Source organism: Megalobrama amblycephala, linkage group LG9 (genome assembly GCF_018812025.1).
Source record: "Megalobrama amblycephala isolate DHTTF-2021 linkage group LG9, ASM1881202v1, whole genome shotgun sequence".
Lineage (NCBI taxonomy): Eukaryota > Metazoa > Chordata > Actinopteri > Cypriniformes > Xenocyprididae > Megalobrama > Megalobrama amblycephala.
In genome coordinates this window covers 13,554,781-13,580,520 of record NC_063052.1, presented here as the reverse complement: position 1 = coordinate 13,580,520, position 25,740 = coordinate 13,554,781, and the positions used below count along the sequence as shown (strand labels likewise).

Sequence of the window (25,740 nt, the reverse complement as noted above, 5' to 3'; positions counted from 1 at the left end):
AATTACAGTTTCAGTGCAGCTTCAATGCGTTCTACACCATCACAGACGAGGAATAAGGGTCTTATCTAGAGAAACCATCACTCATTTTCTAACTAAAAAATTGTCATATACAATATGCTAGTGCATGTATATAACAATTAGTTCAAACTTTGACCTGTGGAGGGCAGTAATACACTTAGCAGTGTCTACACTGCTGGAATTCTAATAGAGAAGAAGAGGAGAGCTAGTTCAAGATGAGCATTTATGGTTAAAATTTATAAAATTTAAATTTGTTTTTTAGAAAATGAGTGATGGTTCTCTAGATAAGACCCTTATTTATCGTCTGGGATCATGTAGAGCTTTTTGAAGCTGCACTGAAACTGTAATTTTGACTTTCAACCGTTTGGAGTCCATTGAAGTCCACTATATGGGAAAAATCCTGGAATGTTTTCATTAAAAACCTTAATTTCTTTTCGACTGAAGAAAGAAAGACATGAACATCTTGGATGACATGGGGGTGAGTAAATTATCAGGAAATTTTAATTTGAAAGTGAACTAATCCTTTAAGTGTAAAGATAAAATTCCAATTCTAATTTATTTATAAAGCACATAATGAAACAACTGTGTTGATGACTACAATATACTGAAAGAATCAAATAAAAGTAATAAAAAAAAATAAATCTGCAAAAAACATTCAGGAAAAATCCTAAAACCGGCAACAATACCTCGTGACTCATACATGATCAAAAGCTATAGTAAAAAAAATGTTTTTAAATATCTCTTAAAGGGACAGTTCACTCAAAAATGAAAATTCTGTCTTGTTTACTTCCACTCAAGTTGTTCCAAACTTGTGTATGTGTCTTTGTTCTGCTGAACACAAAAGAAGATATTTGGAAGAATGTTTGTAACCAGGCAGATCTCACTCTCATTGACTGCCATAGTATTTTTTTTCCTACTAGGTGGCGAGATCTGCTTGGTTACAAACATTCTTCCAAATATCTTTCATTGTGTTTAGCAGAACAAAGAAATTTATACAGGTTTGGAACAACTTGAGGGGGAGTAAATGATGACAGAATTTTAATTTTTGGGTGAACTATCCCTTTAAATTCACAAAATGTAATACTACTAATGCAAATTATTTTATGGATTGTGAAATTTGCAGTGCAAGCAGACTTTGTGACACTAAATAAATCAAAGCACAATACAAGTTTTAAGTCTTATATAATTATATATATATATAAACTATTTATTTGTTGGAAATCTATTAAATAACCACAACAGCTATTTTAAACATTCTAATATTTAGCACATCATAGTTGCAATTGCAACACACATTTTAAGCTAAGAAAAGCCTTAGTTATAAAATATAATTATGGGTTTTCTTAACTTATCAGTGGTTTGTTTTTACAGCAACACATTGTTATGCATAAGTGAGGAGAAACGGATTTAAAGAGATGGATGCTCAAAACTCACTGCTCCCATCACATTTATTTGTGAAAAACCCATGAATTGAGATTGTATGTTTATTTAATTAAGAGCAGCATAATGCATAAATTGTTATAAAATATGCATGATATTCTGAAATCCCAAAAGTGGTTGAAATTAACCAGGAAGATTTCTTATTAAACAAATTGCAAGAATCCATCAATATTAAACACCTCAAGGACTCGATTAGAACACATTTTCCTAAATGGTTTTTAATCTCTCATTTGACCCAAAGCAATTATGCAAAAGAAATATTAAATGGATGAGTACGATATTGCAAAACCAAACTGAGAACATAAACTTTCCACTAGATTTTTAAAGAACAGACTTCTTGCATGGCTCGTCTGTTCTGTTATTTGAAGTACACAGTGTTTATTTGACATAAGCATACATTCAGTAATTATGCTTATATAGGTTAAATATTTATTGGCACATTTGCAGACGAACAAACCCTCCTAAATGAATCCGTTCATCTCACCATTATCAAAACTCATGCACACTTTTATAGTTTCACGCAGCACGCGTGAGATTCTCTTTCCTCCATTTGTCATGATATGAACTGTGTTTGCGGCGTGATGCTCTCCACTTTGTGGTCTGCTGGATTGGCTGCTGCTTCATAGTTGCAGATCGTCACCTCATGTCTGTGAGCCTGAAAGAGCGATAAAAAGATTTTTTGATCCTATTTTTCTTTCTAAAGTAAAACATATTTATTGAAACAGCAACACTAGTGTAATATTGTAATATGGTGCGTTTTCAACCAGTTATTAATAGTGATGATGGAACTGGTGTTATTGTTATAGCAGGATCCAGTACTAACCTGTGTGAATTCTCCCCGCAGACCAATGTAATACACACGAGTGGATTCTGCCCCAAAGTTTCGAGATATGTGGATAGATAAGTGCTCCACATTGGAGAATCTCGCAATCCTATATAAAATGTTGGGGGTGGTCAACATAGATTTGTAGTGTCCAACATTCAGGATGTATAATTAATGTGCTTGTGCATGTTAACATACTTAAAATAGCTTACTTGGTTGGATACTCAAGCTCAGCAAGCGGATCCCGGTTTAGACGAAAGGCTTGTTCTGGCTCTCTGCTTGTATCATCAAATGACATTTGGGGTATGTTCTTGAACCTGCTCAAAAAGCACCCAGTTGCAACACGTATTCACGTAAATTGTAAATGCATAATCCATATGTGACGAGGCAAGAGCAAACTCAGTCTCATTTCAGCTCGGCGTGTTTTTACGATGCAACAGACACTGTAAAGAATATCTAAATATTTGCAAAGCTCCATAAAAGCAAGTGTTTATAAAATTGTTTTTGCACTTTATTATCATTATTTACATTTGTTATACAAATCTAACACAACAGACACAAAACTACACTCCTGGGCAAAAAATAAAACTGGGCCAAGCCAAAAATGGCAAAATATTTAGTGGTATTTTTAATCACAGATCACTGCTTTAGAACTGCACAAATACTGTAGATAAAGTAACTTAGCATGGAATAACCTTCCTTTTTGTTTTCTGTAACCCCTTAAAAGGCAGGACGTTTGCCATTATATATTTAAAATAATATCTTCATATTTGTAGTTTTCTGATTTTCAAGACAAATGACAGAGGAACAGCAATTTATTAATTCGCAACAATATTTTCAGACTCATAAAGCATGTTCAGACATTTACTTTGAAATAGCAATGAAAATGAAAAATCTTGTTTTTTATGTGTTTATTAAAGGTTGAATTCAAACTAAATACTGCCATTCTGTCCATACTACTTCTGAATAGGATGTCAGTTTCATAAATTGTATGAACATTATGGAAATAAATGGTTCAGGTCACTCAAACCATAGGCTATATGGAAATGGAAGAGTCCTTATGCGGTCACCAGTGGAGCCCGGATGGTCTCTAGTGGAAAAGTTTGGTACTGCGCCCAAACAAAATCTTACTGAAAGCTCAATTTTTTAGATATATCAACCTAAAATTTGAAACAACTTGATTATATTTTAGATTTGATTTTCTTGCAGTTTTAGAGTAAAACAGTTTTGTAAAATATTTTTTATATAAGAAATCATATTTTTACATTTTACTAAACTAAAACTTCAATAACTTTTTTTTTTTTTATTTCACTTTCATAATTTTTTTTTTCACTTCTAAAACAATCTGCCAAGTGTCATCTTTATAAGGAGACCAAACTTAATTCTGTGCTAAAAATTATTCAAGATTTAAAAATTTAAGTTGGGGTCTGTTCCCCAAAAATGGGAGTGACAGTTTTGCATGTTTAAGTTGTGTGGGTAAACCAGCAGGCAGCTTTTTACAGAAAAAAGATGGCTTCAAACAGTTTGTAAGTAGTTGAAAAATGTCTCCCAGGTCGTCGAGTTTAATGCAATTCACTATATGGTTCAAATTTGGACTGCCCCAGGCCAAAACTTGTTCTGAAGCTACTTCTTGGTTGTCTTTGCAGTTTGGGCAGGAGCATTGTCTTGTTGAAAACAACATCTGATCATTCCTCTTTACATAACTCTTAATTTGTGGGAAGCAAGCCATTCTGCAATATTCTCCTGTTCTCCAAAGCAATAAATAACTTTTCACAATGAAATAGCTAAAATGGCTCCCCACACAATGACACCTCTTCCCTTCATGCTTCACTTATTATTATTATATTTCTCAGCAGATTTTCGAAGATGACGCTCTGGAGCATCACCTTGCAACTCATGTTTCATTGTGATTCATCACTTCACCATATTCTTCCAAAAACTTCATTCTGTCTTTGAGGTTTTTCTGAGACAGCAATGGCTTTTTAAAGGATTAGTTCACTTCAGAATTAAAATATCCTGATAATTTACTCACCCCCATGTCATCCAAGATATTTATGTCTTTTTCTCTTCAGTCGAAAAGAAATCAAAGTTTTTGAGGAAAGCATTCCAGGTTTTTTCTCCATATAGTGGACTTCACTGGGGTTCAACGGGTTGAAGGTCCAAATGTCAGTTTCAGTGCAGCTTCAAAGAGCTCTACATGATCCCAGATGAGGAATAAGAGACTTATCTAGAGAAATGATCAGTCATTTTCTAAAAAAAAAAAAAAAAAAAAATTTATATACTTTTTAACCACAAATGCTCACTTTGCACTGCTCTGCGATGCGCCACACATTACGAAATCACGTTGGAAAGGTCACGCATGACGTAGGTGGAAGTACCGCGGTAGGGTGAAAAACTCCATCTCATTTTCTCCTCCAACTTCAAAATCATGCAACATCGTTGACATTTGACTTAGTCTTTGCACGTTCTCGTCGTAGACACTGGATTGGTACTTCTGCCACCTTTCCAATACGTGACCTTTCCAACGTGATTACATAATGCGTGGCACAGCGCAAGACAAGCATTTGTGGTTAAAAGTATATACATTTTTTTTTATTTAGAAAATTACCAATCGTTTCTCTAGATAAGACCCTTATTCCTCGTCTGGGATCATGTAGAGCTCTTTGAAGCTGCACTGAAACTGACATTTGGACCATCAACCCATTGAACCCCAGTGAAGTCCACTATATGGATAATCCTGGAATGCTTTTCTCAAAAACCATAATTTCTTTTCGACTGAAGAAAGAAAGACATGAACATCTTGGAAGACAAGGGGGTGAGTAAATTATTAGGAAATTTTAATGTCATTTTAAAGAGAACTAATCCTTTAAGTAGTGCATTTGCTTAAATTTCAATAATTTGTGGTCAAGACAATTAAAAGCTTAGTGTTTTCCCACTTTCCCCACCCCCCAGGAGTGCATTTTACATTTTCTAAAATTTTGTGCTGCAAAAGCACATATTAATATTCTTAATACAAACTGCTCAGCAAGCCGCAACACTCATTCATGTAAATTGTATTATCCATAAGTGAAGCTGCAAGAGGTCTCATTTCACAGCAAGAGCAAACTCACAGTCTCATTTCAGCTGGGTGTGACTCATCATCTTCTCCAGCAATAATGATCCCTTTCAGCTTCACGCTACCTGTAAACCTGCAGATTTAAGCATGTTCATGAACTGCATCCACATCTGCTGCCAAAGCATTTCTCACCCAGACAAACAGTATTAAATAGAACAGAACAAAAATAGAAATGGGTCCAGGAGGATAAATGCTGTTGCTGTAGAAATCTTACGGTATATTGAACAGAAGCTCCTCATCAGCATCACTTTCAACAAACTGAAAATAAAATGGGAGACATACATTAGAACAGAACAGCAATATGATAATATAACAGCCAGTGCATTTAATTTATATGTTCTTTTAGTTGGAAGAGTTCACATGAAGAATGCATAGATAGATAGATAGATAGATAGATAGATAGATAGACAGACATGACATATCATATATGGCTCTAAACTTGTTTCAATCATAAACTATTCCAAGTTAATTGCGTACCTTCGTCCTGTCAGTGCGTTGATCCCAAGGCTTGAACACCAGTTTACCGTCTCCATCTCGGCTCTCATTCAAGCACTGAAGCTTCTCGATATCAATGCGTCTGTACAGCTCATATTCCACTCCTCGCTCTGCGGGCTCGTGATCGCATTCACAGCAGCCGTGACTGTGTCCACCGCCGTGGCCGTGACCGTGTCCAGACATGGCGTGAACTTGCACTTCGGCAACGAAAAAAGTGCCAAAACACTCACAACTATGCTTAACGAGGAGATATATGCGCGAGCTTGAGCGGCTTCTGTGACATATGCTGCTAAAATCGTACAGTTGCACAGGTGGTGGAAGTGGCGAAGTAGACAACACGCGAATAAAAGAGGTGGGATGTGATTGGACCTTAAAAAGCAAGAGAACCAATGAGGAGCAGAGTTTGGAGTCGCGCTGTGGTGACGCAATGCGTCTGCGCGTCGCCGTAAATAAAGTGGAAACAGAACAGACCAACAAATTAAAAGCGATTGGAAGGATTAGTTCACTTTCAAAGTAAAAAATTTCTTGATAATTTACTCACCCCCGTGTTATCCAATATGTTCATGTCTTTCTTTCTTCAGTCGAAAAGAAATGAAGGTTTTTGATGAAAACATTCCAGGATTATTATCCTTAAAAAAGGTCAAAATGACAGTTTCAGTGCAGCTTCAAAGAGCTTTAAACGATACCAGACGAGGAATAAGTGAAACGATCGGTCATTTTCGGAAAAAATTTAAATGTATATGCTTTATATAAACAAATGATCACCTTTAAACGTGCTTCCGCTTTCCATATTCTTCAAAAAGCTTACGCCGTATGTCCTATGACTTCCCTATTGTACTTACGGAAAAAATGTACCTGGCGCTGCGTTCGTTCCGTAAGGTGAATAGGGAAGGCGTAGGACATACAGTGTAAGGTTTTTGAAGAATACGAAAAGCGGAAGCACTTGGAAGGCGATCATTTGTTTATATAAAGCATATACATTTACCTTTTTTCGAAAATGACCGATCGTTTCACTAGATAAGACTCTTATTCCTGGTATCCATCTGGTATCATTTAAAGCCCTTTGAAGTAGGGCTGCACGATTTATCGCGATAAAATCGCACACGATATGGCAAAGGCTGCGATTATTTAATGCGTGACTTGTCAGAGCTGTACAGCTCTGTGATCAGTAGTAAATGGCTTCTCCATCTGAAAGCCAGAGGGCGCTCGTGCAGAAACTCAAAATATTCCCTGCAGCAGAAGAAGATAACACGCATCATATTGCTGTAGCTGAATAAACAGAAGATTGAAATGCTTTGATTAATTAAACATGACTAATAAACATACGACTACCTTATTCTGTGTAAGAAGTCACATCATCTCACAGAAGGACACTCAACTGTCATTATGAAGTGAGTTTGGAGTAAAAACGTGTTATTAAATGTTGTCTTTTGTTGGACAAGATGTTAATAAATGCTTCTCATGTCTGAAAAGAAGTTTGACGCGTGTTGCTTTTTCAAATGTACATTATAAGCGACTCAAACTCGCAGTGCTTTCAGATGGATTAGCATTTGGAGCCATACTTCATTGACAAACCGTGCATAAAAAAATAAAAAATAAATAAATAAAAATAAAAATCACAGCCTTTGCGATTTAATAAAAGCACTAAGAATCGCGTTTAAGCGATAATCGCATTCAAGTTCAATGTTATTTTTCGTATCGTGCGATATATCGTGCAGCCCTACTTTGAAGCTGCACTGAAACTATAATTTTGACCTTCAACCATTTGGAGTCCATTGAAGTCCACTATAAGAAAGAAAGACATGAACATCTTGGATGACATGGGGGTGAGTAAATTAAATTTTATTTGAAAGTGAACTAATCTTTTAATTAAGTGGAAAATTATGTAATTATTTACTCACTTAAAAGCTGTTCTAAACCTCTACAACTTCAAAAATTAAATGTTATTTTGTTGTATAAGAAAAAAAAAAAAAGATAAAATTATTGAATTAGCCACTATGACGAAACATGACAACAAAAATGATGTTCATGTGAAAAGTAGAAAATGAGCTGGATCATAACCGAAATAATTCAGTGTAAAACTGTATTAAATACACATTCATACATTAATAAATAAGAAAACAGTGAGAGGAACACATTGATTTTATTAAAAATGTCCATAGAACACTTCATAAAATCTATTAAAATGACTTGATCTTTCATTCAAGGCAAGGTCCAGGGCTGCCAGGTCCAAGATTTAAAATAAATATGATAGTGAGGAAGTGTACAGTCCTTGAACTTTTTACATCTTATCTCATTCTCACTTACCATAAAATCATATACTTAGTTCCCATGACGATGCCGTGATTATAGTAAGCAATTAAATAAACATGTAACAGTGAATCTGGGTTGTGGTGTCTCATGGTAATCTGTAGTGTACCACTTGTTTTCGGTGTTTGTAAAAAGCGTACGACATGCTATGACAATTGAGTGAGGATGGTTGCTGATGCACATATTTTTTTGTGATTGCGTCCATTGAGCTGTACTGGTAATATTAAAAAGCATTAAAACATAAGAAGTGAGAGGGCATTGCACATTTCCTATGAAGCATTACATAATAAAAGGTTTCTTCCTCCAGTTGTTCTCTCTTCTATCACACACTCACACACACAAAAACAATTTCCCTTTACCGCCGAGAAAATCTGTTCTTGAATGCTTTGATAGTCTTAGCCATCATTGGGGCAATTTCTGAAAGAGAAAAACAGAAAAGTGGTAAAACTGTTCAAACATAACCAAATATTAGACATTATCTTATCAACACTAATGGTGAATATACAGTAGTGGCCGGAGGGTTTTAATGACCCTACAAGTTTGATTAAACCATCAAAATATGAGGGAAGGACAATACACTAAACTTGGTTTAGGTATTTATCTGACAAAATTATTTGGCAAAAAAAGCAAACTACAGCTACAGGTTTTATTTTACCGTGCAAAAAAATGTATAGAAAAACAAAACGCTCACAGGAAAAAGCATTTATTTACTAAAACATAATCAGTTATTAATATTTTGTTGGTCATCTCTTGTTTTTGCATGCGTTTGTAATTTCTTTGTATGAAAAGATTGTCTAAAAATTATGTTCGCACAATTTGGCATGTTTCATTACATTTCAAACGAGCACAACTACGCAATATGCTTACAAAATCTTTAACAAATATTTAGTAACATTTGAATAAATGTTTACTCAATTTTCCTAGACCGGACATCACTTTCCATTTTCCATTTCTATGAAAGAAATCATTGTATCCAAGGAGCTAAAGTGCATGTAGCTGTAGATAAACATGTATCAGCAGCAGCTGAGCAATCATATTTCCTTTTCGACTCACTTTTGACTTGTGGTTTTTCTCTGGCACTGTGTCCACCAGCAGTGCTGGGAGCAGAGGAGCGTGAGGAGGACTCGGGGGGGCTGCTGAAAGAAGACTGACCAACCTCAGTGGATTTGCTGTGGGCGCTGTAGTTTGTTGCTGGTCTGATCCTGCATGAAGAATCAAGAATTAGCATCAAAGTCGGCATGAAACGGAAGTTGCGATAGTCATCTTTCCTATTGTGACGTATATATGAGTGAAACTGAAATGTAGGGCGGGATTTGATTTTGTCCATTGGGAATTGACTGGATGGTTGTCACAGAGGGCACATGAATTTAAAAAAAAAAAAAATAATAATGATGTGCACATGTGAATCATTTATAATAAATACTGGAATATTCCATAAAAAACAAGAATTGTTCATTTTGATTTCATGGTGAATAATGCAACCACAAAAAATGTTCTCCAGGAACATCATAATAAAGAATCATCTATGTGACCGTTGTCATCCAAGGCCCTGTTTACACCTGGTATTAAAATGCATTTTGGTCAGTCGGACCTGAAGTGGCAACGGCTGTAAAACGTTTTGGCCTGTTGCACAAAGCCGGTTTCAGTTTCCACTCAGGTAAGTTCAAGATTAGTTTGAGCAAACTCAAATTTTTCAGGCTCATGACGGTAGATTTGAAGGTTTTTAGTGGGTTTCACTGCTATGGTAACTTACGCTACATGGATAACCTGCTCCGGAGCAGGTTTTATTCTGGGTTAGAGATCGTAAACCCAAACTGGACCAATCAGCTGTGAGTAAAGTGACATGTATCTGATGCAATAAAGCCACTCCCCCTGTATCTCTCGCCTCCAAATTAAATCAGTTTATAGTAGGGGTGTAACGATATATATCGCAGTACGATATTCGCGATGCAAAAATGTTACGATATGTATGGCGATACTTTTATGACGGCAGTCTAATCTTATTGGTTGAGCTGCCGACGTGACCTACTCTGCAACATGGAGGTGGCAGTGAGAGAAGCCGGGTGTCTCAATCAGCTCTCTAGTTCAGTAAGTGTTTCGCGCACACATCGAATCTTGCAAGCAGGTTTAAACGTTTCTCGCGTCAGTCTCTTGCTTGGTCGTGTGAGAAAAGTTGTGGCTTTCTTTAACCACAGTTCCACAGCAACAGCTGTGCTCACAGAAAAGCAAAAGATGCTTGCGATGCTTTGCTTTAAGAAGTTAGGGGACGTTCACATATTGCGTCTTTTCCGCGTGCAAGTCAGTTATTTCAAATGTAGCCACGCGGTAGGCGTGCTCATAATGGAAGCAACGCGGTCGCAACGTGCATGCGGTGCGTTTTCCAGGTGCATCGAGATGAAAAAATTCTCAACTTTTCAGAAGGTCATGTGACATGAACCAACCGATCAGCTTCGGCCTTTCCGTAACAAAACCTCAGCCGAACAGCTGATCATAGCTGGACAGGGGGGTTTTTATATCTTATCTCGATAAATATATCTAGTAGTAAAGCTAATGCAAAGGCTAGAAATCAATTTATCCTTTGCTGAAACTTCCTGATCCTCTTGGCAAGCGCAGTTCATGTTTGCATAGCAACAACAGATGCCACGGGAGCGCAAGCGCTTTGGAAAGGAGAAGCGGTGCGGCCGCGCCTTCCACGCGTTTTTAGACCCGATATGAGAACGGTCCCTTAGGATTCTTAATTCTAAGTTCAAGTTAAATTTAACTTTTTTTCAGTGACAGACAGACCTATTCAGCTGTTAATTTGAATACAGACGGTTTTCATTAAACCTGAAATGTGATCTTGTATGTACAACAAGGAAAAGTATTGAAATTTGTTAATGTTTTTAAAATAAATGAAACTGAAATTCAAATAAGATTTTGTTCAAAATATCGTGATACGTATCGTATCGTGACCTGAGCATATCGTTACACCTCTAGTTTATAGTGAAAACATTTTAGAGACAAAATTGCTCATCTTTTGCTGCCAATTATTATATAGTTTTTTTTATCAATTATCTATAATAGTATATTCATATAATTATATTAATTGACATAGAACTTTGCTTTTAAATTGATTTAAATATAATACATGCATCAATATATAAAGTTAAACAAATTAAGCTTATGTGTATTCATTTTAGCTTTGTGATTTACTAATGTAAATAATTATTAGGCATATTTCTTTGATTCACATGCATTGATATAGTCAGATATTTTCTTTCAGCTGCCTTCTTAAACTTTCACTGCAGCAATGAAAATGTAAATGCATTTAATTGCATGATATTTTCATAACGATCGCTTATCTTCAGAAGAGACGTGAATTGCGCGGCTCTCCATGTTCCGTGTGATTGGCCGTTTAGCGCACGCGTCACACTTTCAGGTGCACGCGCTTCAGAGTTAATCACAAACTCTGGATTAAACCGGAGTTGACAGAGAAAGTTTATACCGAGCGTTGTGCGACAGCTGATCCTGATCTAAACCAGCTTGGATTCATCTGGATTTGTCAACTCTCAACCTACTCTGAAACTCAGAGTTTGTTCAACTAGCTTCATGCAATAGGCCACATTCGTAGTGGAAATGCTCATGTGGTCGAATGTGATCGAACAGCCACAAAAGACCACCTACTCTCCGCCTACTGACCTAACACGTAAACATAATGGGAAGCGCTCTAGCCAGATGGCATAACATACCAAACACAATGTTCTCTCACCAGTCCTGATTTCTAACACATACTCACAGCGTTCGACGTGGTCTTGCAGCTGTCAGAGCGGAAACAAAAGCTGCTACTCTCTGTGTTTTTCCGTCATCTCGGGCGCATTCATATGTAAACTGCACAAGCTTATTTTGTCCATTAGATCAAAAGATCTGAAAAAACCCATACATTTACCCGCCCATAGAACCTCCCCTCGATAAAATCAGGACAAAAGTGGTTGAAAGTGGACAAACGAGACGGATTAAAACACCAGGTGTAAACGGAAATGTGTCTGCCTCGTCTACTTGTGATCCGATCAACCAAAACACATCTTAATAGCAGGTGTAAACAGTGCCTGTGTGACAAACGCAGCATTCACTCACCTGGCAGATGGAGGAGCAGCGCTTGTGCTGGTAGAACCGTTTTTAGTGCCAAACTTCTCTTGTAGACGGAGAATATTTCGTGGAGGCTTAGCGGCAGAGTTGACATATGCCATTTTAACCTGCCGCCCTGTTAAAAGTCAATAATATTTTACAAATATTGATTCATCATTGTGAGCACTGGTTACTGAATCCACACCCATATTTTTATTTCACAAATTTTGAGATATTAAACAGCTTAGGTCAATTGCTTAAACATTTTTAGTTGAATTAACTGCATGATATGCTGATTAATTAATTGAGTTATCTTCATTAGGGGGATTTTCTCACCAAATAATGAAATGGATGATATTCAAAGACACTGACATCTGACTTGTCAGATAAGTAAAGCTTTGAGTAGACATAAAAACTGACTTAAGTCAAATATATGTATTTAATAATATAATGTATTAATATAATAATAATAATAATAATAATAATAATAATAATAATAATATACCCCCCCCCACATACACACACACATCCTGTATTAATTTTTTGTGTTTTAAAATGACAGCTTTCCTGAAAAGTAAAAGTTTATGCATTAAGTTTGATCTAAATGTACTGATTACTGCACCTTTAGGTTTGTTTGCATGGGCAGAACTGATGTTCATCGTGAGCTTGCGCAGACGTTCTTCCCGTTCTTCATGGAGCCGGAGATACATCTCCCTCCAGGATTCATACTCTTGAGGGGTATCACGTTTAAAATCCCGCTGGCAGTGTCTCATCCACAGATCATCTGACTCCTCTGTGAAATACTGAGAAGAGACACTTGCAATCAAAGATTTGTCCAAAATAAGCTAAAAATCTTTGTTAAAGGTGCCCTAGAATTAAAAATTGAATTTATCTTGGCATAGTTGAATAACAAGAGTTCAGTACATGGAAATGACATACAGTGAGTCTCAAACCCGTTGTTTCCTCCTTCTTATATAAATCTCATTTGTTTAAAAGACCTCTGACGAACAGGCGAATCTCAACATAACACCGACTGTTACGTAACAGTCGGGATCATTAATATGTACGCCCCCAATATTTGCATATGCCAGCTCATGTTCAAGGCATTACACAAGGGCAGCCAACGTCTGGATCTGTGCACAGCTGAATCATCAGACTAGGTAAGCAAGAAAGAACAAAAGCAAAAAATGGCAGATGGAGCAATAATAACTGACATGATCCATGATTACATGATATTTTTAGTGATATTTATAAATTGTCTTTCTAAATGTTTCGTTAGCATGTTGCTAATGTACTGTTAAATGTGGTTAAAGTTACCATCGTTTATTACTGTATTCACGGCGACAAGAGCCGTCGCTATTTTCATTTTTAAACACTTGCAGTCTGTATAATTCATAAACACAACTTCATTCTTTATAAATCTCTCCAACAGTGTAGCATTAGCCGTTAGCCACGGAGCACAGCCTCAAACTCATTCAGAATCAAATGTAAACATCCAAATAAATACAATACTCACATAATCCGATGTATGGATGCAGCATGCGTGACGAACACTTTGTAAAGATCCATTTTGAGGGTTATATTAGCTGTGTGAACTTTGTTTATGCTGTTCAAGGCAAGCACGAGCTCCGTGGGCGGGGAGCGTGAGCATTTAAAGGGGCCGCAGCCTAAATTGGCTCATAGTTAATGATGCCCCCAAAATAGGCAGTTAAAAAAATTTATTAAAAAAAAACTATGGGGTATTTTGAGCTGAAACTTGACAGACACATTCAGGGGACACCTTAGACTTATATTACATCTTTTAAAAAGACGTTCTACGGCACCTTTAATGAGCTAAAAATGTTTTTGAAAGAAGTCTCTCGTGCTCACCAAGGCTGTATTTATTTAATCAAAAATACAGGAAACAGTAATATTGTGAAATATAAATTGTGAAACTTTTTTTTAATGTAATATATTTTAAAATGTAATTTATTCCTGTGATCAAAGCTGAATTTTCAGCATCACTACTCACATGATCCTTCAGAAATCATTCTAATATGCTGATTATGCTATTTTAAAGGCTCCTAATTTTGTTTTGCATGTCTCCTACAACAGGTTTACATGCATCCAAGGTCAAAAAACACTTTAATTTTCTTATAATATATATTGCAGCATCAGCTGTTTTTTCTGTGTCTGAAACAGTTCGATAAAGGATTCGGTCTCTCTAAGCCCCGCCTTTTCGAGAGCCTACTCTGCTAAACCTTTAGTAACATTATAAATGTCTTTACTGTCACTTACGATCAATTTAATGTATTAATATAATGTGCGAGATGACCACAACAGATATGCGATTAAAGCTGTGAAATAAATAATCTGCATGTGACTGTGTTGACACACGTACCTGATTACACTGCTCAATCCGGTAAAGCTGCTCAGGTGTGCATCTCTCCAGAACTGGCTCCAGAATCTCAAATGGCACTCCGCCCACTTCATCAATTGCTAATAAGATACAAGAAATATCAATAAAAAGCGGATTCATTTTTAGGTGATTTATGTGGTAAACGCTTTGTCCAGCCTGAAACATCATGACATCCTTTACAGTGGCGATTTAAAGTGCTGTCACTGTCACCACATTTTTTACACACAGCCATCTGTGACTCTTCAGATGTGATTTTGTTATGTAATGTCAAATTGACCCAGTAACAGGGATAAAAACTTAATTAAAATGCTATTAAAACAAATAATCAAAACTCACAGTCTATATTGTTCTGAAGGACTCTAATGCACTGATCATACAGAGACATCATTTTCGGCAAATACGCGGTCTTGGACCCAGAGTACACCACCATTTTGGAGTTCAATCGTCGACCTGCGCAACCAGCATCCTCTTCGTCGTATGACACTGGGACTGGAGGAGAAAAACATGTTGCTATGAGTCTACGCAAACAAAATCATCAGGATTTATACACTTCTTTTGATTGCAATTCTGTTTCTTTCAGGCATGTTAGGTAGAAGTCTGATTTAAAGAGGGCATATTATGCCCTTTTTTTCAAAGTCTTGATTTTCTTTTTCACATATTCTCCATTGTTGCATCTCCTCTCTTCCCAGTCTCTCATTAACACTCTGTTTAGTTCCTGTCTCTATGAAGCACCTTCTTCTGAAAAGCACACTGTGCTCTGATTGGTCAGCTGGACCAGTGTTTTGTGATTAGTCAACTGCTTTGAACGTGTTTGGGAAATGTCCCGCCCTTTACTATAACTGTGAGTTTCATCACACTACTAACTAACTCAACCAGGCCCCGCCCCTTTATTTTGCCTATGCCTTGGGCAGGAATTACGTAAATGAGGAATACAGAGACGTGTTTGTTCCTGGAAGAAAACTTAAAACTACAATGGAGGTGTTTCAGGGAGTTCAGAAACAGTGACACTGATATAGAGAATAACTCCTGCTGGAGGGACTTTGTTATTTTGCAGACGTTTTTCACGCTCAAACAGCAACATTACACACTAAAGAAAGTTAAGCATGTAAAAAAGCATAATAGGTCCTCTTTAAAGTGTGCTAAAACTAAAAAAACACATACTTTTGCGTCTCTGGGGGGACAGTGGTGTAAGATCAATGGAGGGCAGTGGTCTGTAGTTGGGCTGGATGGCTGGCAAAGGAATATCAGGCAGAGTGGGAACCACATCCACTACCTGGAGAAATAATGATTAGAAATCCTTCCACACAGCTGGTTTCCCCATCACCACACCAGAATAACAAGTTCAGCCTCACCTTCCTGCGTTTCTCCGGAACAGCAGGCGTGGTCACCGAGGAAGAGGATGACTTTGAGCGTTTACTACTGGTCCCGTTGGCCTTGCCAGACTTGGAGGAAGCTGAAGGAATCGAGGCAGGAGGCTGAGGGGGTCGCGAGGGCTGCTTTTTCTTCTTTTTGCTTGGGGTCGGAGCGTCGTATGTGAGAAAGGATTCGAAAGACATGGTTGGAGCTTCAAATGGCTCCTCATCCTCATCCATTTTCTCTGGAACTTCCGCCCTCTCCCTTGATTTTCCTTAATAACAAAAGCAAAAATCTTAAACTTAGATGACTCATATTGAGAAAGAATCGATAATTGATCAATCGATAAATTGATCAAAAGTGACAGTAAAGATGTTACAAAAGATTCTATTTCAGATAAATGCTGTTCTTTTGAACATTCTATTCATCAAAGAATCCATAAAAACAATCACGGTTTCCACAATAATCTGAAGCAGCACAACTTTTTTTCTTGAGCAGCAAATCAGCATTTTAGAATGATTTCAGAAGGATCATGTGACACTGAAGACTGGAGTAATGATGCTGAAAATTCTGCTTTGATCACAGAAATAAATTACATTTTAAAATATATTAAAGATATTTTAAATTGTAATAATAAATCACAATATTACAATTTTTACTGTTTGTTATGAAATAAATGCCATCTTGGAAATCATAAGAGGCTTCTTACCATCACTTCCTCCTTTCTTTTCCTTCTTGCTCTCGTGTGAGCCTAAGTGTCGATCATGTTTAGATTTGTGACTCGTCCCACCCTGTTGCTCCCTTTCAGCTCTATGCGTCCTCTCCTTGCTGCTGCCCCCACCCGTGGGACGGTGCTTCCGTCTCTCCTGTTCCCGTATGTCTTGGGAATTGTGCTCTCTGACTGGCTCTTTGTGTGGCTTGTTGTGTCTAATGTCATTTCGTGGGGGACTGGGCTCTGGTTCTGGCTCCAATTCCAGCTCTGGCTCCGGCTCCAGTTCAGGCTCCTCTTCTGGAGGGCTTTCGTACTCATCTGACTGATACCCCCTTGCACTGCCGTGTCTGTACGGTGAGCTGTAGTGCTGTGGAGGGGAGGGCGAGTAGCCAGGTTGGTATTCCAACTCGTCGTGTTGTTCCTCCTCCATGAAGCGGAGGTTCCTCTGGAGACCGTTCCCGGACTCGTTTGTGCCCTCCAGACTCATTAATGCGTGAGTGGGAACGCCCCTCCTTTACAGTTGGCCTTTAGATAAACATGAACCATATATAAACGTATTCATCTCTTATCTCAACACAACCAACTTAACACCCGCCAAACATGAAATTAAGAGTAAAACTCATCAGTACTGGTAACTTATATTCACTACCGTTCGAATGTTTGAGGTTTTCTTAAAAGAAATTAATACTTTTACTCAGCAAGGATCCATTAAATTGATCAAAAGTGACAGTAAAGACATTTACATTTCAAATAAATGCTGGGATTTTTTACATTTCTATCCTAAAATTGATTTCCTAAGTTACCAAGATGTTTTTAACACTGATAATCAGAAATGTTTCTTGAGCATCAAATCATCATATTAGAATGATTTCTGAAGGATCATGTGACACTGAAGACTGGAGTAATGATGCTGAAAATTCAGCTTTGATCACAGGAATAAATTATATTTTACAATATATTCACATAGAAAATAGTTATTTTTATTTTTCTAAATATTAATGTTTTAAACTGTATTTTTGATCAAATAAATGCAGACTTGCTGAGCATAAGAGACCTCAAGAAAAAAAATCTTATCTTCATCAAACTTTTGAACAGTAGTATATATAAAAATATTTATAGCTCACACATTTTTTGAATTCACTCGCCATTGGCAGTTGTGGCAAAAAGTTAATTTTGGACCATGACCATATTCTAAAGACAAACACAGTTGTTTCACTTTCAACTTTAATTACCTAAGAAGTAGGGATGCACAGATAGGATTTTTTTCCCCAAACAACTATTGGCCGATACTAATATTTGTCACTTGCTCTTCTATTTGAACTTTTGTCATTAAAATAGATTAGTGTTTTGATCATGTTTTAAATTAAAAAATGCATGCATTAAGGTATACTTGCAGCTAGTGTACTGCTGTATCATTAAATAGTTTCCATTGAACATGGATTGGATCCATTTAAAGGTGCTAAAGAGGATGTTTTGTTTTATACATTTTTGCAATATTACTTGAAACGGTCTTCACAAACTGATAAAAGACAATTTATTTGGTGCACTGAAAGTAATAATATTAATATACATCATCTGTGCACAAGGTAGGGCCTTAAAAACATCAGCCCTCTGCCTTGTCAATCACTGCCGTGACGTTCCTTGTGAGAGACGAGCGCGGCTGCGCGCTCCAGTAACTTTCCACACTCCACAGGCGCCGCATGCAATGTTTTTGTCAGGAGACAGGAGTAACAACTGCAGATTATGAGTTACCTGCGGCGAGTCCGACATAATGAATCCACTAACACGACACAGTGAATGCTGGTGGTAAACACTCGTGTTCCAATACAAGTGTTTACGAGTTTTGGGAGGCGTTCCTTTGAAATGAGCTGTGAAGGAGGGGGGCTGTTCTTACGCATGCGCTCATTTCAAAAACTCACTAACAGTCTTTGGATTCTCAGTCGACGAAAAAATCCTCTCTATCACCTTTAACATTCAACAGGCCGAAATAAATACATAATACAACAGAACAAAGATGCACTTTGTTTTAGCACGTATTTACTAGGGCTGCCCCCTAATAGTCGACTAACGATCTGTGACGGACAGATCGTTAACAGCTGGTCTATGAGGTAATATACAGTACATTGGGCAGGACATCCAAACGCTCGCCTATCATTCATCGACCTCAAATATGGTTTATCAAATATGGCCGCTCGCTTTAACGTTAACCTAGAAAAATATGGGCTATTCAAGTGTTGGTGCGGAGTGTGAAAGATAAATAGTAGTGCGCTTACTGCATGACAGCTAACATGGAGGCGCCGGTAACTTACACTTAAAATACTCTGTAATTTTTGGTCATATAGATAAGGGTAATACATCTTTTGAATCTGTGAAGAGTCTACCTTTGTTTGCGTGCACTCACAATAACAAAAACTTTGTGCTTTTGTAAAATAATGAAAGCAAACAGGGTGTGCTTTCTGCCATCTCTATGAACTAGAGCTCGCCAAAAAAAAAAAAGTCCATGTAAACTTGCCTCGCACACATGAAAAAAAAAAAATATACATAGAAAGTGAAATGTCTACTTTTAAGTGAACCAATTCAAATAGAAAACAAAAATTCTCCGTATGAAACATGCATACGGATTATCGTCAACTTCATCACTGCAGAAAACACTAGTTTATCAATGAATTATGAAAATGTTAAAGGCATGCTGTTTTTCCCCAATGCATTCATAATCATTACTTCTGCCGGTGCGCTGTGGCAAGCTTTATGTGAGCACTGATTAGGCTTAAGGGGGGGTGTAATGCTATTTCATGCATTCTGACTTATTTACACTGTTAAAGAGTTGCATTCTCATGCTAAACATGGTCAAAGTTTCAAAACACGTGTTTGACGTATGACGGAGTATTTCTGTGCCAAATCCACTACTTCCAGTTTCGGTACAGGATTCGGAGAGTTTTTTTCGAGTGTGTCCTGCATGACGTCAAAAGAGAGCGGAATTCCTTGTATAGGCACTTCTCCCTGATAAGCGTGCACACACACATCACCCAGAGCAAGAGCAAAGAGCACGCCCATCAACGAGCTTTCGTTCGGGATATGGAAGCTGAGAGATTTTTCAACAATGGCTGTGTCCCAATTCAGGGGCTGCATCCTTTGAAGGCTGCATACATCATCGAGGCAGTCTCATTAAAGAAAAATAACCGTTAGCTTGCAAAGTAAGAAAGAAATTACAGTATATACACCTCACAATGAATAGTCCATTTTATTATGGTTACTTTTCTTAAATATGACATCCTTGATGAAGTATTCAGCCTTCAAATGCGACCTCTGAAGGACGCAGCCTCCGAAATGAGATGCAGCTCCTGTCACCGAATGAGTGTGTTTTTGGTTGTGAGGGAAAGATGACCTTTTTCAGCTTCCCAAAGAACCCAGCGTTAAGGGAACAGAGGATGAAGTTTGTTTTTCCGGGACAGCACCGGAGTTGTGCACGTATGTTTGTTTGTTTTCAGGAATTCGGTGATGAATGCTTTGTAAACAAGTCCCAGTTCGGTGCTGGATTTGCAGGTCGGGGGCGGTGAGTAAAGCTGCATCAGATGTCTGTGTTTTACTGGCAATCGTGCATATAATGTAAACACCACTAAAGCTTTTGTTCCCTTTTTATTTATAATGATGTCGCAGCTAGCATGCGATCTCTACGCAGAAGCTGCGTGCACTCGTGACTCTTTAGCTCCGCCCACAGCACTGACGGCAGACGCGTCTCCAGGATCTCGGCTTTTTTCGGAAAGATTCGGTTTAGCGTATCTATCTTTTATAAATATGACAAAACTAAAGACTTTTCGGAGATATGAAGGATGCATTGTTTCTCTATGTGTACTCAAGTTTAACACGAGATTGGCAGAAACTGTGTGTGATACCACCCCTTTAAAGGCTCTTTATTATGATTTGTAAGGTATGAACGACGACTAGTCCTCATTTACTAGGGCAACCCTAGTATTTAATTATTATACCCAGAGAAAAATGTTGGATTATGCAACAGACATTACACAACTCCGTGCCTTCACACAGTAAATTAATATCAGCCTTTTTAATGCTTTAGCCAATGGTTTTAAATTAATCAAAAATCGGCCAATAAATATTGGCTGCCGATACATCAGTCCATTTTGCATTGAAATGAGCAGATAATAGAACACTTTTATATTAATTAAAAAAAAAAAAAAACGTACCTGTCTGCAGATCTCTCTGGCACCAGCTTTTTCCACTTGGCCACAAGGTTCTTCGCTGCCTCCCCAGCAAATTCATGTTTGCGCAGAGAATTCACAGTCTTCCCAATGCCAGTTTCCTGCAAGAATAGGAGAAAACATAAATGCATTAAAAGCTAGAGATCCCACAGCATTTTTGAACAGTAACAGTTTTGAAGACAAGCAATATTTTGATCTTACCACCAGGATGTCTACGGTTATTGGAAGCTCCCCCAACCTTTTGAGAGTTTTCAGAAGCTAGACAGAACAAAATGAAGGGGAAAAAAATCAGAATGCATCTCACAGACAAGAGATTAATTAAACCATTTTCATGATTATATATACAGTTGCATTGACAGTGATAGGTATTTACGGCTGGTAAGTTCTCATAACACTCACCATTGCCAGTTGTGGAAAAATTTCATTTTGGACCATGACAACAACAATATTGTAAAGAACATATTCTCAAAATCTTTGTGATCAAATCAAGCATTGTGGACAATTACACTATTCTTATTACCTAAAAAGATCATTTACAATGTATTTAACACATACAATTAGGGATGCATGATATATCGGCCACCATATCAGTATCGGCCGATATATGTTCATTTTTAATATTATCGTTATCGGCCAGATAAGAAAATTTGGCCGATATATTAAAGCCGATAAATAATGGATTATATTCTTCAGCTGAGACACTTCAGATGCACACTGTTCATCATGATGGTTTTTAATTGCTTGAAATATGATTGAAATCACTTCAAAAAGGAAAATACAGTTAAGTGCAACATGTACAGCACATATAGGATACATAAAATTATAATGCGAACATAACCATGTTCTTGGCTTTTAAAAGGTGAAACTTTTGTCTTTTTTTAAATCAGGCTCTCAAAAATTATATAAAAATTTGGATTTAGATTTATCAGCCTTCAAATATAAAGAATTATCGGACAAAATTTTCATATTCCCTACATTTAATACTAATAGCATCATTGTATAAAACTAAACCTAAAATTAACCACAGAAAAGAGATGTGAGCGTACAGTTATATATAAACAAAACATACCCAAATACATATAAGACTTTACAATAAGGTTTCATTTCTTTAACATTAATGTATTAACGAACAATGAGCAATACATTTGTTTCAGTATTTATTAATCTTTGTTCATGTTAGTACATTAACTAATGTAAAATGCTGAAATTAACAAATGCTGTCAAAGTATGGTTTATTCTTAGTTCATGTTAACTAAAATAGTGAAAGGGTTAGTTCACCCATTTATTACTCATCCTCATTTCGTTCCACACCCATAAGACCTTCGTTAATCTTCGGAACACAAATTAAGATATTTTTGATGAAATCCGATGGCTCTGTGAGGCCTGCATGGCCAGCAATGACTTCCTCTCTCAAGATCCATTAATGTACTAAAAACATATTTAAATCAGTTCATGTGAGTACAGTGGTTCAATATTAATATTATAAAGCAACGAGAATATTTTGAGCGCCAAAAAAAACAAAATAATGACTTATATAGTGATGGACGATTTCAAAACACTGCTTCATGAAGATTTGGAATCTTTTGTGTCGAATCATGATTCGGATCGCGCATCAAACCGCCAAACTGATGAAATCACATGACTTTGGCACTCCAAACCGCTGATTCAACACAAAAGATTCATAACGCTCCGAAGCTTCATGAAGCAGTGTTTTGAAATCGGCCATCACTATATAAGTCGTTATTTTGTTTTTTTTGGCGCACCAAAAATATTATCGTCGCTTTATAATATTAATATTGAACCACTGTACTCACATGAATTGATTTAAATATGTTTTTAGCACATCTTGAGAGAGGAAATGTCATTGCTCTTTTCTTTAACTGAAACCTTATTGTAAAGTGTTACCAAACAGATGCATTACCATATCATACATCATGATATTTACATATTTCAAAACATGTAGTGTCCAAATAACATGTGGTGTTTTTGTTGTACACAGAGACAACAGTGTAAATAACAGTAGTGTCAACATTATTAGTTTGTTGGATAGTGTCTCTTTTACACCAGAATCACCAAAACAGACATTTAAGTGCACTTTCAAGTGTCGTCGTGGCCTACAGAGGAACAAGGGGGGGTTGAAATAACGCCATCTACATAGGCAGCTCACTAAATTTTGAGACACAGCCTTAGTGTGAGTAACGTTACACTGACTGTCGAGATGGAATCGTGTCTTCTGCTGCACTACTCACGGCCTGTCTTCATCTGTCACTGTTATCATATTAAATCGCTGTGGTTGTCATTTCTGCTAACTGAGCACAAGCTTCTGAGAAAGTACCTCGATGCTGATTCAGCTCAGGCATATTTGAGGAAAAATCTCCACCCGGATTGATCTATTTAACCGATCATCCATTTCACGGTCTGCTGCTGTTGTAATTGTTATACGTGGGATTTCTGGATAGCAAAACTGCACGATCCTCTGACTAGCCGCGAGCAGAAGCGCGTATAACACAGTCATACGCGGCGCGAAAGTGTCGAAGTAAAGCGTCGGCTTCGTCTCAGCGAAAAGGTTTATTACCTTGCGAGGCTCTTGATTCTCTGCGAGCCTCAACTGCAACTTCTCGACTGCTTCCAATAGCTCCTCCGCCATGTTTACAGCTGGTACATGTTGCCCGGAAGCTTCAGCAGCAGCGGTGGGGGCCTGCTGTTGTTTCAGATGCTAGTACGAACTTCCGTCACTCCAAATGCAGAAACCGGAAAAACGTCATACTGCTGTCATAAAGTCATCTTAATCACTCGATGAGGTCATGATGTATTTTATTACTGATAAGGAGGTGGAATAAGTACTTTATTAGGAAGTTACTAACAGAATACAGCACAATATCTTATAAAACATATAAATTTGAGTGGAAATATGCATGGTTGCATGGTCATTTCTGGTGTAAAAACACTTTTTTTTCTAAATACCATATACATAAACAGAAATGAGTTAAAGAAAACCCAAGTTTTTGTTAATTCGGAAAGATATGAAACATATTAAGTTGCTACTTTATGTTGAAAAAACGTAAAGCAAAACGCACTAGGTCTCTACAGGTGCTGGTCATATAATTAGAATATCATCAAAAAGTTGATTTATTTCACTAATTCCATTCAAAAAGTGAAACTTGTATATTATATTCATTCATTACACACAGACTGATATATTTCAAATGTTTATTTCATTTAATTTTGATTATTATAACTGACAACTAAGGAAAATCCCAAATTCAGTATCTCAGAAAATTTGAATATTGTGAAAAGGTTCAATATTGAAGACACCTGGTGCCACACTCTAATCAGATAATTAATTCAAAACACCTGCAAAGGCCTTTAAATGGTCTCTCAGTCTAGTTCTGTAGGCTACACAATCATGGGGAAGACTGCTGACTTGACAGTTGTCCAAAAGATGACCATTGACACCTTGCACAAGGAGGGCAAGACACAAAAGGTCATTACAAAAGAGGCTGGCTGTTCACAGAGCTCTGTGTCCAAGCACATTAATAGAGAGGCGAAGGGTAGGAAAAGATGTGGTAGAAAAAAAGTGTACAAGCAATAGGGATAACTGCACCCTGGAGAGGATTGTGAAACAAAACCCATTCAAAAATGTGGGGGAGATTCACAAAGAGTGGACTGCAGCTGGAGTCAGTGCTTCAAGAACCACTACGCACAGACGTTTGCAAGACATGGGTTTCAGCTGTCGCATTCCTTGTGTCAAGCCACTCTTGAACAACAGACAGCGTCAGAAGCGTCTAAAGACAAACAGGACTGGACTGCTGCTGAGTGGTCCAAAGTTATGTTCTCTGATGAAAGTAAATTTTGCATTTTCTTTGGAAATCAGGGTCCCAGAGTCTGGAGGAAGAGAGGAGAGGCACACAATCCACATTGCTTGAGGTCCAGTGTAAAGTTTCCACAGTCAGTGATGGTTTGGGGTGCCATGTCATCTGCTGGTGTTGGTCCACTGTGTTTTCTGAGGTCCAAGGTCAACGCAGCCATATACCAGGAAGTTTTAGAGCACTTCATGCTTCCTGTTGCTGACCAACTTTATGGAGATGCAGATTTCCGACCTGCACACAGTGCCAAAGCTACCAGTACCTGGTTTAAGGACCATGGTGTCCCTGTTCTTAATTGGCCAGCAAACTCGCCTGACCTGAACCCCATAGAAAATCTATGGGGTATTGTGAAGAGGAAGATGCAATATGCCAGACCCAGCAATGCATAAGAGCTGAAGGCCACTATCAGAGCAACCTGGGCTCTCATAACACCTGAGCAGTGCCACAGACTGATCGACTCCATGCCACGCCGCATTGCTGCAGTAATTCAGGCAAAAGGAGCCCCAACTAAGTATTGAGTGCTGTACATGCTCATACTTTTCATGTTCATACTTTTCAGTTGGCCAAGATTTCTAAAAATCCTTTCTTTGTATTGGTCTTAAGTAATATTCTAATTTTCTGAGATACTGAATTTGGGATTTTCCTTAGATGTCCGTTATAATCATCAAAATTAAAAGAAATAAACATTTGAAATACAGTCTGTGTGTAATGAATGAATATAATATACAAGTTTCACTTTTTGAATGGAATTAGTGAAATAAATCAACTTTTTGATGATATTCTAATTATATGACCAGCACCTGTATGTGAAGCTTTTATGTTATTTGTATGATGATATCATACCTGTATATATTTTACAAAGTAATTTATTCCTGTGATGGCAAAGCTG

The 25,740-nt window shown here is 37.4% G+C and overlaps 2 protein-coding genes across 2 annotated transcripts; both read right to left on the bottom strand.

The window, feature by feature from the left end:
* Positions 1 to 1,488: 1,488 nt before the first annotated feature.
* pithd1 (PITH (C-terminal proteasome-interacting domain of thioredoxin-like) domain containing 1) lies at positions 1,489 to 6,255 on the bottom strand. The gene is made up of 6 exons (XM_048201761.1): positions 5,874 to 6,255; positions 5,611 to 5,654; positions 5,392 to 5,469; positions 2,494 to 2,598; positions 2,282 to 2,390; positions 1,489 to 2,113 (listed from the first exon to the last, which is right to left on the bottom strand). Exons 1-6 carry the CDS (start codon positions 6,072 to 6,074, stop codon positions 2,012 to 2,014), a joined length of 639 nt encoding a protein of 212 aa, XP_048057718.1. The 5' UTR covers positions 6,075 to 6,255; the 3' UTR covers positions 1,489 to 2,011.
* Positions 6,256 to 8,015: 1,760 nt separating this feature from the next.
* On the bottom strand, positions 8,016 to 23,756 carry eloa (elongin A). The gene is given in 13 exon segments (XM_048201759.1): positions 8,016 to 8,618; positions 9,255 to 9,403; positions 12,315 to 12,441; positions 12,928 to 13,108; positions 14,686 to 14,783; positions 15,040 to 15,192; positions 15,865 to 15,976; positions 16,056 to 16,330; positions 16,766 to 17,198; positions 17,200 to 17,293; positions 20,971 to 21,086; positions 21,187 to 21,243; positions 23,561 to 23,756. Coding segments are annotated over 13 exon segments (1,929 nt in total). The 5' UTR covers positions 23,633 to 23,756; the 3' UTR covers positions 8,016 to 8,556.
* Between the last annotated feature and the right edge of the window lie 1,984 nt (positions 23,757 to 25,740).

Excerpts from the sequence above, each read along its gene's own strand:
- pithd1 (XM_048201761.1), bottom strand. The coding sequence starts at position 6,074 with ATGTCTGGACACGGTCACGGCCACGGCGGTGGACACAGTCACGGCTGC. Across the intron at positions 5,470-5,610 it reads GAGCTTCTGTTCAATATACC|GTTTACAGGTAGCGTGAAGC; the intron begins GTAAGATTTCTA and ends TTAAATCTGCAG. Across the intron at positions 2,114-2,281 it reads TGCGGGGAGAATTCACACAG|GCTCACAGACATGAGGTGAC; the intron begins GTTAGTACTGGA and ends TCGCTCTTTCAG.